The sequence below is a fragment of the Stenella coeruleoalba genome (assembly GCF_951394435.1).
Source record: "Stenella coeruleoalba genome assembly, chromosome: 18".
Classification (NCBI taxonomy): Eukaryota; Metazoa; Chordata; class Mammalia; order Artiodactyla; family Delphinidae; genus Stenella; species Stenella coeruleoalba.
Window position 1 is genome coordinate 35,254,116 of NC_137164.1, and position 14,135 is coordinate 35,268,250.

General features: G+C 34.0%; 1 protein-coding gene across 2 annotated transcripts in view; it reads left to right on the forward strand.

Moving 5' to 3' along the window:
- The window catches only part of KLHL1 (kelch like family member 1), a gene marked incomplete at its 3' end in the record, with an annotated part of 374,754 nt that overhangs the window by 338,498 nt on the left and 22,121 nt on the right, over nucleotides 1-14,135 (forward strand). For both annotated transcript variants that reach the window (XM_079903211.1, XM_079903212.1), the window contains one exon: nucleotides 206-368. In XM_079903211.1, the coding sequence (XP_079759337.1) occupies nucleotides 206-368 (163 nt within the window). The remainder of the gene's footprint in view (nucleotides 1-205; nucleotides 369-14,135) is intronic.

Consider the following 14,135-nt stretch of genomic DNA (forward strand, 5'->3'; position numbering starts at 1 on the left):
TCTTTTTTGGTGAGTTCCAGTGACTTCCTGTCAATGATTGTTCAGCAGTTAGCTGTGATTCTGGTGCTCTCACAAGAGGGAGTTGCAAATGTTTCTTCACTGCTAGAACCTATTCTGAATGGCATCATAATTTTTACTATTAATTTGATTTTAGAACCTCACTGTGGAATAAATCCATTCGGTTTTCATTTCTTCCATGTTTTAGGTGTGACGGTACTAGAAGGCCCTATCTATGCCGTGGGAGGCCATGATGGCTGGAGCTATCTGAACACAGTGGAGAGGTGGGATCCTCAGAGTCAGCAGTGGACATTTGTAGCTAGTATGTCAATTGCCCGAAGCACAGTTGGTGTGGCAGCATTGAATGGCAAGTGAGTAGACTTTCCTTTTTTTTTGAAAAAAAAAAGTTTTTGATTGAATATTGTTTTAATAACATTTAGTAAACTGTTTTGATAAAATATTTAAATCTTTGGTTTTTGATTTTTTTTTAAGTTTAGTCTTCATGGATCATTGACAGATCAAGACTGCATATTTTTCTGATTGCCCCTTCTTATAAAATAAAACCCAAAACTTCTTTACAATAACTTTTTTTTTAAGTATCACATATATTTCATGAGAATTATGTGAACTAAAGATCTGCATATTTATATCCTTTCTGGTAAAATAGTCTGAGGAGCCTGCAAAATACTACTAAAAATTTGGTACTTAATATATTTTTTTGCATGATTGTATGTCTCTTCACTTTTCTCCTTTTCCATTCCTATCACCCTAAATGGGGAATTTTCAAACACAACACTGTTGATATTTTGAATCAGATAAATCTTTGTTTGGTGCAGGGCTCTGTCCTGTGCATTGTACAGTGTTTAGCAGCAGACTGGCTTTTATCTACTAGATACCAACTGCAACAACCTGCCCAATGTGGTAATCAAAAAAGTCTCCAGACATTGCCTAATATACCCTCTGGGATGGCAAAATACACTCCCTCTCACTGCCATGAGAAACTCTGCCCTAAAAAAGCTAATAACACCCCTGGTTTGAACAACAGCAAAAGCTTCCAATCTGTTTACTTCTCTTTCCCCTAAAGTCCATTTGCTAAAGCTGCCACAGCTGCTTAACAAATGCAAGTAATATTTCAGTCCTCTTCAAGAACTTCTCTTTACAATTAGAACACAATGCCTATCTTTACCTAAAGGGACCTACTGGATCTTATTTCTGCCTATTCTACATTTTTTCTCTGTACGTCAGCCAAATTGCCCTTTTATCTTTGCTTCAAATATAGCAGCTCTAACCAAACTCAGTCCCTTTGAATGTGCTCTTTTCTTTGTCTGAGATGCTGTTCCTACTCACCATCACGTGCTTGGGGTTTTCTAATTTTTCAGGTTTCATCTCAAAATTTGTCCACAAAGAAAGTTATTTACTATTAATCCTATTAAATTAAACCACTCTGCACACTATCCCAAACTGCTTACTGTTCTTAAAATTACATACATTACTGTTTTCTCTTTGCACTAGATATACATGTTTAATGAATGTTGGGCTTCAATTTTCATTTAGGTTTATTTGATGCCTAAAATTATATTCTTAGTGTCATGTATACTTCCTGAGAATTCATTTAGGATTTTTCCTGGAAGTAAATGTTTACATATTAATTAGGGAAAATGTTAGATCTATACATTTGAAATCTTTTCATCTGAAAATGTGATCTTACTTTTATCTCTTAAAATTAGTCGCTATGTATTTTAGTGGTTTTAATTTAGGTATAGGTTTAGTATTTTCTTTCTGAGTTTTATTCACACTTATTTGTATTTTTGAAAAATTTAGATATTATATTTTGGTTTATATATTTGTATGTATTAATAATTATACATTTATAGTACACTGGAGAAGAAAGTTTAAGTATCTATATTTATGATAACCATTTTACTAAATGCATGTATCAGGGTTTTTTTTTTTTTTTTTTTTTTTGTGGTATGTGGGCCTCTCACTGCTGTGGCCTCTCCCGTTGTGGAGCACAGGCTCTGGACGCACAGGTCCAGCAGCCATGGCTCACCGGCCCAGCCGCTCCGTGGCATGTGGGATCATCCCGGACCGGGGCACGAACCTGCGTCCCCTGCATCGGCAGGCAGACTCCCAACCACTGCGTCACCAGGGAAGCCCCATGTATCAGTTTTTTTGATTTATAATAATAGATTTTCTAGGAAGATAAATATGGTAAACTAATAAAAAAACTTTGTCTCTTCCTTCTTAATGTTTATGTTTATTTCCTTTTTATTGTATTGCTTTTATTTTTAGAATAGTGACATAAATAGTAGTGATATTGGGTGACCTCGTTTATGTCCTTTAATTGGAAAAACTTTAATGCTTTATAGTCTGTGTGATATTAGTTGCTATTTGAGATACTTATACCATGTGGTGTCAAGGGCAAGATCTTGTCATTACCTGTAGTTTCACTAATGGATATTTTATTTTAAAAAATCAACCTTGGTATAATGTTTTATTAAATTCTTTCTAAAAATGTATAAAATTATATTTTTTCTTATTTGATCTATTAATATGGTGATTTACATAAGTATTATAATTGTAAATCATTGTACATTTAAAATAAAACCAACTTATCCATGTTGCATTATTCATTTAGTAATTTGTTGCATTCTATAGTCTATGAGTTTTCATCTATGATCTACGTATCTTTTGAAAAACATTTCATAATATTTTCCATTATGATATGAAGCGTTTCTTATCATAATAAAATCATAACATGAATTGAGAAGATTTCTACAATTTATCTGCTATAAGTATCTACAAATATGGGAAGTATATATTCTTGAACATGACAAATGATAGAAAAAATTATATGTATATTATCATATATATTCCCTTTAAAAGTTATATTTTACTGAGATTTTAAAATTTAGCAGAAGATAGTTGTACCTTACTTCTAACCCTATGACTATTAATAATAATCTATCTTGTATTGTTATATCTTCTTTTGTACTGTTATTAACCTCCTAATTTGTTATTTTTAGGTGTTAGCATTATTACTAATTTTGCCTTATCTTAGGTTTTGTCTGTATCATTATTTGGTTTTGTTTTTATCTTTAATCAAATGTGGGCATAGAGTGAAGTTATACTTGTTTTCCCTCTTCTTTTCTTATTCATTAATTTATACTTGGCTCAGTTTTATTTAATATGCCTTGAAATTCAGAATTTAACAAAATATAGTATTAATAATTGTCTTCGCAGTTTATTCTTCTTTAATATATCAAAATTATCATTTTAATTGTTTCCATTTCTTGCTTATTAAGAATAGTTTGGCTGTGAACATCCTCACTTATATATGTCCTTTGTGAGCATGCGTACAAATTTTAGCTGAGTGTAGACCTGGAACTGCAATTGCCAGGCTGTACGGTATTCTTGTGCTCAGCCTTAAGGGATAATTCCCAGAAGATTTTGAAAGTGTTTTCCTAATTTATGTACATATTCACACTGTACTAGAGATCTAGATACTATGCATCTACTGATTTGGTAACGTCAGTTTTTATCTTTTATGGTTTTATCTATTCTGGTGGATAATGCTATCACATTCAGTTAATGACTGAGATTGTGCTCCTTTTATATACTTATTAACAATTTTATATATTCTGGCTGAAGTATATATTAAAGTCTTTTTCCTGTTTCCATTTGGGTTTCCGTCTTTTTCATTTTGCCTTGTAGAGTTCTTCTTATGTTCTAGAAATTATTTCTAGGTAAATGTATCTCACTTTATTATTAGTAGTATATTACTATTACTACTACTATTATTTTCTAGGAAGGATATGTTGATTATATAATTTATGAAACTTTATGTCTAAAAGGAATTTTCCTATATTTTCACACATTTATTGTAAATTGGCTTGAGTAATTTAATGTCACAGCCTTGTATCATTATAGTTAAGTAGATATTATATACTTACTTATCTTCTGTCTTTTTTTTTTTAGGGAGATGTGTGGTAAGTCCAGTAGTTTTTCATCTTTAATATGTTTTTATATCTCATTCTTATAGATGTTTTGACTATATTTCTATCAGTTAGGGTACAGTCAAGAGACAGAAACCACTCCAGCTATTTATTAGTGATTCTCTATAAAGATAATCTAATATAAAGATTTGTTAAGTAGATATAAAAATTAACTAGTTAACCAAAAGTCAACAAGAGAACACTATATCATAAATGTATCAACTAAAGGAAAGAGCTACCACCCCTAGTGTTGGAAAACAAAAGAAGGGATTGTAGTTATTAAGATTTAGAAAATCAGAGGAGAGCCCCTATGCAGATGAAATCCAGATATTTGTGATTGGACCTCTGCTTAGCCAGAGTTGGCATCTCTGACATGAAAGAGGGGACCCTTGGCCTGGGACCCGAAGCTCTGAGGAAGTGGTGCCAGTCTGCTAGTGTTGATGGCTCTGAGTGGTCTCAATAAGGCCAATTTTGCAAGTTCTGCAAAATGGCAATTGGATGCAACTGAATGCAGGAAAAAAAGATGGGGTGACACAGGAACAGGAAATGAGCAGAAAGGAGCAAGACCCTTCCTCCTCTAGTCTTTCAGTCTCCCTCTGGCATCCATTAATGTCACATCCTAAAAGAAGGAACCAGGTGGCAAAGCAGAAACGTGGTTTTCAGAGTTCCAGCCCCCATATCAAAAATCAGAGTACAGGAGAGAGAATGTGGGGCTGCGAGATAAGAGCTTAACTACTGGAATGTTCTCCAATTTCAAAATGTTTACCAGGGTATAACCTGATGGCTGCTTTTCATTCTTTTAACTTACTATTTGGAGATTCATTTGAACAATCTCAATCATGTCTTTATTTTACTAAGGAAAGTTTTTACCTACTGAGGATTGGTTTTTGTTTGATTCCTTTTCCATTATTCTAGTTCTTTGGTTTTGGGATATATATTTTAGTATGTATTTATGTTAATGATTGTGTGTCTTTGAGCACTGATTTCTTTCCCATAAACAGTTTTTCTCCTCAGTCATTTTATTTCTTTTCCATTTAACTTGGGAAATTTTTTCTATATTTTATTGTTAATCATTGCCATTTTGCTTATGAATTTTACTGTTTCCAGTGAAGACATAATCTTTATTTTAATTTTCCATATATGATATACTTATTTGACAGCTCACTTTCCTATCTGCCTCATATTCATCTTATTTCAATTGAGGATACTCTCTTATTGTTTTACCTTAAAAATCTCTTGTATCACTAAATGTATATTTTCTTAAATTGCTTTTTTAAGAGTACATTTAGTGACTTTTCCTCACCACTTACACTGATGCTAATATATAGATTCATCTCTTATATCCTTTAGGAAATGGGTATCTCATTGACATAACAAATTTGCTCAACAAAGATGAGAAATATCTTTACCCTTTCCTTATATTATTCATTTGTTACATTATTCTGTAATGAGAAGGCATACATACACACACAACACACCCAAGACACACACACTTATTTTAAAGTTTTAATATATTACTTATTTTATTCTAGATTTTTTATAATTACTTTGCATTATATTTTTGTGACCTTTCCTTAATATTTTACTGTGAAATATCTTTATATATATGTGTGTGTGTGTGTGTGTGTGTGTGTGTGTGTGTTTTGTTACAAATCTCCAAACTTAATCAGAAATAAATGGGATAAAAAATTTAATAAATATAATATTTAATGGATAGTCTTGTAGCAAATTTTCACATGTTATTATAACAGAATTTTTTAATTCAGTTTCTTCCCTTTTAAATTAGCTTTATATGGAATTCATCATTTGTATCATTTTGTGGTCCTTGTATCTTTTTGGTCAGCTAGGATATTTAATATCCTAAGAAATCATGTTTTACTCTAACAACATTCTTCATACCAAATATCAGAGTGTGAGAGTATTTAAAGTTTTTGTTCTTAAAATTATTTACATTTTAATTAAGTACATTTTCCCAAATTTTAACCCTATTTTATGAAAATGTTTGGAATTATTTCATTTTTACTTCAAATAATCTTTCTCCTTTAAATCAGAATAGTATAGACCTCATTTGGGTTATTTTTTAATTCCCTTAAGTGTGATTTAATGGCCTCTAAATTCTGTGGTTTAATGACTTTCTCTTAATGTCTGGTTGCTTTTCCTGTTTTACTCAGAGAAAAACATAATCACTAGAAAGTGACCTTTCACTTCAGACCCACATCAGAAAATTGTTTCAACATTCAATAAACAATTGTTTATTTTTCTCTCACCTGTACTGACATGACTTTATTTACCTCTACTGACATGACTTTTTTTACCTCTTGTTTAATTTTCACCTCTCACTAATGTGTCATTCTAACCTGACTGTTGCTTCTCTGAATATTATTTTGAATAATTTTCCCAATTAAGGCTAATAAAAGCCAGTGAACAGCCTTCTTGAGTTTAGATCATTCATGATACCTTTATTGTGGAAAAACAAGGCATTGGTTCATGGCTTAAAATTAATGAGCGTATTCTGGTGTATTCAAGAGCAAAATTATATCAATTTTATGAAACATTTTGGTCAGTCATCCAATGAGACAGATTAATCTAAGTCGTAGATATATCATCTTAGGCCAGCATAGCCACAGACTTACTCGATGCATAAAGGGAATACAACAAAACAGTAAATAGACATTCTGGTGTGGAGAGTGACCATATAAAACCTCAGACTCTCCAAATAATATCTACACTAGTAACTATTTTTGTTTCTTATTTGCTCTGTGCCTTAGCTTTGTTCTTTCAAGCTTTACTTTGTAACTAAAAGGTCTTTCCAGTTTGTTTCCCTTTATTTCCTGAGTAAGCTCAAAAAGCAGATACTCATACTGCCTGAGCACATCCATAAATAGTCCTGAATTTTAATAAATGTATGCTCTGGTCCTTGGAGAATCTGCAAAACAGATTTAAAAAACTGTGTTTGTTTCATGATTCACCATGGCAAAACTGATTTACTCAGTCATTCAAAACCTCATGTTAATAATACACATGAAGAAGCTGCTATTTCTGTGCAGACTGAAGTTTATACAGTTTGAAATATCATGAGAACAGGAGTCATGTCTGTTGTTTTCTCCAGTACATCCCAATATCTAGCACTGTATCTTATTATGCCTCAAGCTCTGCCACTTACGTGGTACTCTCTAAGACCATTTCTATTTTTGTATCCAAACTTTGACATTCTTTTTCTTAAAAATGAACCCCAAATTGTAAAAGATTTCCTATGATAAACATGTCACCAAATGCAAGTTCATGTGCCTGAGGCAGTGAGGCCAAACAAACCAAAACATCAGAGTTAAGAGCAGAGAAACGTTTATTGCAGGGCTATGCAAGGAGATGGGTAGTTAATGCCCCCCAAAACCCCAAAATCCCTGAAGGATATCAGCAATGAATTTTTAAAGGCAAGGTGAAGAAGGGGCATGGTTGGTTGTTGCACACTTCTTGGTACAGGAATCCTTTGTTCTTGCAGTTTTCCACATAGGTCAGGCCAAGATGCTCCTGTAAACCACAAGCAAGACAAATGTTAATCTCTGTTCTGCAACATTTTATCTCTATATGAATGGAAAAGTGTCATACCCTTAAAGGTCAGAGCTTTGAAAATGGGCCGATTCATATATTTCAAGCTATAGGCAACATTCTTAACTCAAGCAAAAGCAATAGAATACAAAGGTTAAAGTAATAGAAACAGATTTAATATGGAGTCAGATTTGTTCTTCCCTATTACAAGCAGTTTGTATTAAAATTGTATTATTTTAGAGTCACACATTTAAAAAAAATCACTTGTTTGCTGAGTCTCACTGAGAGCTGTTAATAGGCTTAGGAGATTTGTAATTTGCCTTCTGGAAGAAATGATTTCTAAGCTGGAACTTGATTGATTTACCAGATTTGCAGAAAGTGAGAAAGAACTGCAATGAGAAGGAACAAGCTGTGTTCAGTTCCTGAGTGTGAATTGCAAATAAAAGGTGGAAAAGTTGAGTTTAGCTGAAATATAATGAGGAATAGTGGCCCCAATAGATTGGATAGAAAGCCAGCCTCTAGGTCATAGCAACTTGGCTAAGGTAAAAATATTATAAAAGGTTTAAAAAAGGGCAGCAACATGGATGTATTTCAATTTTGTAAAAATCACTCTGGCTGAAGAATAATTTATAATTGCTCAAGGAAACTAAAAAATTATTAGAATCTCATCACAAAATTAGATTGGCTGAGATGCAGTCCAGTGGTTCATAGGGATTACTTGATAAATCATGCCTCAGAATTAAAATGTATAGCAACAGAATGTTACTGACCAGGGTTCTTGGCCCCCTCAATCAATAGAAATTGATAAGAGGCCAGGCAAGAAATTCAGGCAAGGCTTTATTGGGGTTCTTGCTGCAGCAGGAGGGAGTGAAGACAAGTAACAATTTTCCTTGCTTGCTCCATGAGGCAGGGCAAGCTGCTTCTTTATATGGGATATGGGTGGGTCAAGGATTGGGCCGGAGAGGTGGCTTGGGTGGTCTGCCCACCCCCATGGTGGTGCTGTGTGCAAGGTGCATATGCAGTACCCTGCTTTTTCTCCCAACACCCTGTTTTTTTTGTTTTTTTGTATCTTTTTATTCATAATTTGCCCCAACTGTACATGTATGCAGCTATTTTTAGTCCCTTATACTTTCTTTGTATTTTGCTGCTAAAGGAGACATTTGTCCAGGTGCAAGCACTGCAGCAATGGTCTCAAGACCCAGCCTATCTCAAGAAAACAATTCATTTTGGCTCCCTACTTGAGCATAACTACTGCCAAACTCCTTAATTTAGAATTCAGTGGTTTTATGAAACGACCTCTCTTTCCTTCTCCAGTCTTCTCTCTTAACCACCTGCCTTACAGACACCTTATGTCCCAAACATAAAGAACGGCTTGATGTTCACACTCTTCTGCATTTTTACATACTCATCTCTCTCCCCAGATTTCCCTTCCATTTTTTTCTTAATAACTTGTGACTGTCCACTGTCCATTTAGTTTCTCTACCCAGATTTTCATCTGGTCTTTGGATACATTTGAAAACTCTCTGGAGTGACAGCCTAACACAACTCTAGATCTCTATGTGTGTTAAATTCCATGTGGCAAGATTGGTACAAACACAATTCAGTTTATTGTACTTGAGAACAATAGTGTAAAAAAACATTAAAAATATATTAAGATGTGCCTTTAAATAAAACCTAAATGAAATTATTTGTAATATTTCCATCACCCAAAGCCTAGTTTAATCTGTACCTTTTCTATTAACCCTTTTAAAATTCACCAATTTAAAAATAATCGTTCCGTCTTTTGCGTTCCCAAGACACAGGATTGATACTTTTCTCTGCAATATGTCAATATCTTATTTCAGCGGAACTTAAACAGGTGCCTTTTCTTTGACAACTTCCATTCATACATCATTCTTTTTCAAGAATTGGATATGAGTGCTTGCTTCATTCATTTTTTAAAAATTCACAAATAGGTACTTGCTATGATGATATATCAGAGAAAATAAATCAAATCTGCCCTCAGAGACCTTACATTATATTAATAAGGGAAATAAGAAACATCAAAAGAAAGAAATTCAGAATTGTAATAGGTGTAGAGTGGGAGTTGGCAAGGAAACATGGAGGGATTAAAATTGAAGTGACCATTTCTACCAGGTTTTGGGTTAGTAAATCCTACTAAGTTGGGTGGGATGCAATTCATTAACCTAAATTAATTTCTGTATTTATAATTGTCAGAGATTTCTTAGGAAATATAGGCACATTCTAATAAATAAAGGTAAGTGGGTTCTGTTAACCATATGCTATAATGACAGCAAGTCCCTCTTGTTTGGGGCAGCAAATTATGCTCAGGGACTGAGATTGTCTTTGCCAGTAGTTTAAACACAGCTTCACTGTAGGAATTTCACAAACCAATAGCATACAGGGTCATGTCTCTTAATAAGCTAATAAAGAAATAACACACCCATGATAGATTAAATACACTATTGTTCCAGGCAAGGGGAGAAGATAGAAATAAAGTCCAAACTTACTTGAAGTGTACTCTTTCTATGAGTTTTGGTTTCTGGAAGAGGCGGTTTGGTTTTGCCAACAAAGAGCTGATGTGCAGCTGCCAGTGGAAAATTAAAAGTCCCTCAGTTGCTAGAGCATGTTGCTAGGGAACGATGGCAGTGGTGTTGACAGACAGGCTGATAATCCTGGGGATCACCACTGGCTGATAAAGAAGTCTCATTTATCATAGCAGAAACTAATGCCCAAGATCTTCCGAGAGCTAAATTAGCAAAGGGTAGCTTTGTCCAGACTGAAACTCTGGGATAGCCTTCGCGAACTCTCTGTGTTTATAGTCTAAATGTTCCCTTTGCCAGAGTTACTTCTCCACAAGTTTTTATTGAAAAGCCCCCAGCTGGGCCCCTCAGCAGCTGAGCTACTAAGTGCTTATCAATCAAGGGCAGATGAGATGATGACATCCAGACACAAGTTACTTCATTCTTATATCAAAACAACTTTACTTCTAAAAACAACTTCATTTTTTTTTTGGTCATAAATAAGTGAATTTGAAATCATAGCAAACCAATACACAATAACAGAGTCTCAGACTGAGTTTGCTACATGTACCAACATTTCTTAGTAAGTGGGAACAAAAGCAGCCTGATGTGTAAGCTTACTGAAATCCCACTCACTGTACTCTCAGGCACTCAACTAGTACCTCTCATGGAAATTATTCACTGAAAGGTACATGCAGGAGTATTTTGATAGCAGGAATGACAAGCCTTATCATGGGATCAGATGAAAGAGTTCTCCATCAATTAGGAAACAAAGGATCAAACAAAGTTCTGGATCTAGAGATTTGCATCAAATGTGTTATACTGCACTTTCTATAGCCATTCCTGAAGTTATGTACCAATGATAAGATATGCCACATATTAAATAAATTTCCCTAGTGTACCGATTATAAATAACATTAAATTTCTGGGGAAAAGACAAAGTGGGATCAAAAAGACTTTCTAGTTGAGACATACCTGAATTGATTAATGAGCGATGAATGAACAGTAACCCACCCTATATAGTAACAAGGTACTTAGGACAGAATGCACAGTGGCACACAGGGCTGGAAAAGATCTAGTGCTGTGGCAGAAGGTTATAATTGGCTCTTAATAGTCATTCATTCCTTTTTATATGACAGCATGCACAGCACTGTTAGCTAGGCAAGTGGCCACCTAAAATAAAGATAACATTTCCCAGCACCTGATCAGTCGGGTATTGTCATGTAACTAAGTTCTGGCCAACTGGATGTAAAAAGTGAGTAGTGAAACTTAAAAGATTGATTCTTAAAGGGAGAGGATGCACTCCTTCTTCCACTTTTCCTTCATCCTTCTGTTTGAACTGTGACTGTGATAGCTAGGACTCCACCTTCAGGACCAGAGGGTTTGTAGACAATTCTCCATGGACTTTTAACATTCCTGCACATTTTCCAAGCAAAAATATTGGCAACTTTTTTCACCATCTTTTCAAGGATATTTGTAAATCGAACAGCTTTGGAAGGTAGAGATAGTGTCTTTCTTTTGGGCAGAGAGCAGGTTTGTTCCTTGAGAGAGCAGGAACACAATAATAAAGATAATATCTACCTTCAGAGCAATGATTGGACAGGTTTGCTGGCAGCCCCTTTAAGGATTAGCAGTTCCTAAACTCCAGATGTGAGAAAAGTCCTCTATGTAAATAAGCATTCACATGAATCTCTCTGTATCACCCTGGTGGGATTTAGAGGGACAGGGGAAACCCATGTGAACATAGAGCTCATTCTATCTGTTGTGCATGAGAAACAAAGTCATTTCTTTCTGATCCCAGAATCTTGTGTCTTTTACCAGCATCTATGAAACTGTGGTAGGCTAATTTGTTAGCTTTCAGGCCTGGGAAAATTTCACTCTTCACAGTTCTTGATAAAGAGTCTTATCCTACAGATGATAGGTTGAAAGTTGGAAGCAGCCTGGGTCTCAGCTCCTACCTGTAAAGCCACTTTACATACATTTGAACCCATATCTTAACTAATACAGAATTTATTTCTTCCTACTGCCATATTGTATGGACAGGCATCCCCGAAGACATTGAATGTTTGATTCCAGACCACCACAATAAAGTATATATTGCAATAAAGGGAGTCACATGGAGTTTTTGGTTTCCCAGTGCATATAAAAGATATGTTTACACTATATCATAGTTCATTGTGTGCAATAGCATTATGTTTTTAAAAACAATCTGCATACCTTAATTTAAAAAATACTTTATTGCCAAAAAGTGCTAACCATCATCTGACAATGCAGGATTACCATAAAACTTCGATTTGTTAAAAAAAGAAAAAGGCAATACCTGCAAAACTCAATAAGGTGAAGCACAATCAAATTCAATAAATGCATAAATCATGCATAAATAAAATGAAGTATACCTGTACTAGAATATAAAATACATGGTGCTGAGATGGGCACCTGGCAACTAGATCTCAAAACAGGAAGACTTTGTTGCTAAACTTTATATAAAACCTTTCTGTAGACTGAATAAACACATAAGTTAATGAAAGGGGTAAGGAAGACTCATTCATTCTCAGCAAAATTCTAGAAGCATTTACTTAAGTCAGGGGTATTTCTGACCTCCTGCCAATTTTTGGCATGCAAGGAAGGATATACAGGTCAATGTTCACAGCAACCTGACCTATGATAGTGATGTCTCCTAAGAATGTTATTTTTCTGCCCTTTTCTCATTGTCTCTGAATGAAATTCCAGCTCCATAGCATGGCATACAATCCCCTTCATTCTCAGTCTAACCTTTTCATCCTACCAGCCATCTCTCTTCTTCCCCTCCTTTACTACCACCTGTTCCACCAATATGACATACTTGCCACTCACCGGCTATGACCTTTCATGTCCCTTGTCTTTACACATAATGCTTTCCCTGTATGTAATGCTTTCCCCTATTTCTTCATCTTACAAATTTCTACTCATCTTTCAACTCTAAGTTAAAATATCATGGCTCCTTTCTTGCCATGAAACTGTCAGCTGTCACTTCTTATGTTGTCAGTGCATTTACTTCTAGTAACAGATCCTTCTCTGCTCTTCATATTCTCAACATCTAATTTGTCATTGTAGTAAAACAAAACAGGGAATCAGTCTAAACTATGATTAAATAGATATTAAGAGGAGATCTGAGAAGATAACCTTGGATAATTGTCCATGAATTTTTGTGTGTACATTGCAACATTTATTCTAGCTGCAAAATATTTTCAAGTATTGAAATGCATCTGTTGGTTTTAATAATTACTCCATAAAGCAGCCTCAAAGGACACTATTATCTATTCTATACAATTACAATTTTCTCATTTCTTTTGCAAAGCTTTTTTTGAGGAAAAAATTGTAGTGTATTTATTATTTTCAACCAATTTTGCTCTAGTATTAATAATTTATATTACATTATCAAAATTACAATAATTTCATTGTTAATCTGTAGACTATATAATAGGAAGAACATTAAAAGGGACATTTACCAAATGAAATAAAACCCTGATAACCTAGCTTAGGCTTTAGTAAATAATTTATAAAATAAGAGCTATGATGTATCAAACATTTATTTTACAAAAAAACTGTCAGATATTATATCATTTTTATAGAGGTGTTACATAAATTTCTTTTATATAAACCCATGTGTTACTGAGTTTTATTAGGAGAGGGTTCACACAAAAGGCAGAGAGATTGAATAAATAGTGGTTTATTATATATATATATAATTATATTAAAAAGTCAATGATGTTGTAACTTGTGAAATTTAAGTTACATTTTCTTTTCAAATACAAGGCTATGCTAATAGGCTCGACATTTGACTTCTATAATGTGAGCAATATGTTTAATTAATTATCATTATTTTAATACACATTTAGCTATATATTTGTATATGTAAGGATTCTTTAATAATTTCAAAAAAGTGTGATAAAGTATTGTATAGAATTATTTTAGTATCAGCAATGCTGGGTTCAGATAAAGCAACAGTATAATTTGTCACTATAATGTGTATGAATAAACACAGTAGCTTGAAGTCAACCATTCCATTAAAACAATAGAAAATAAAAAGGGGAAT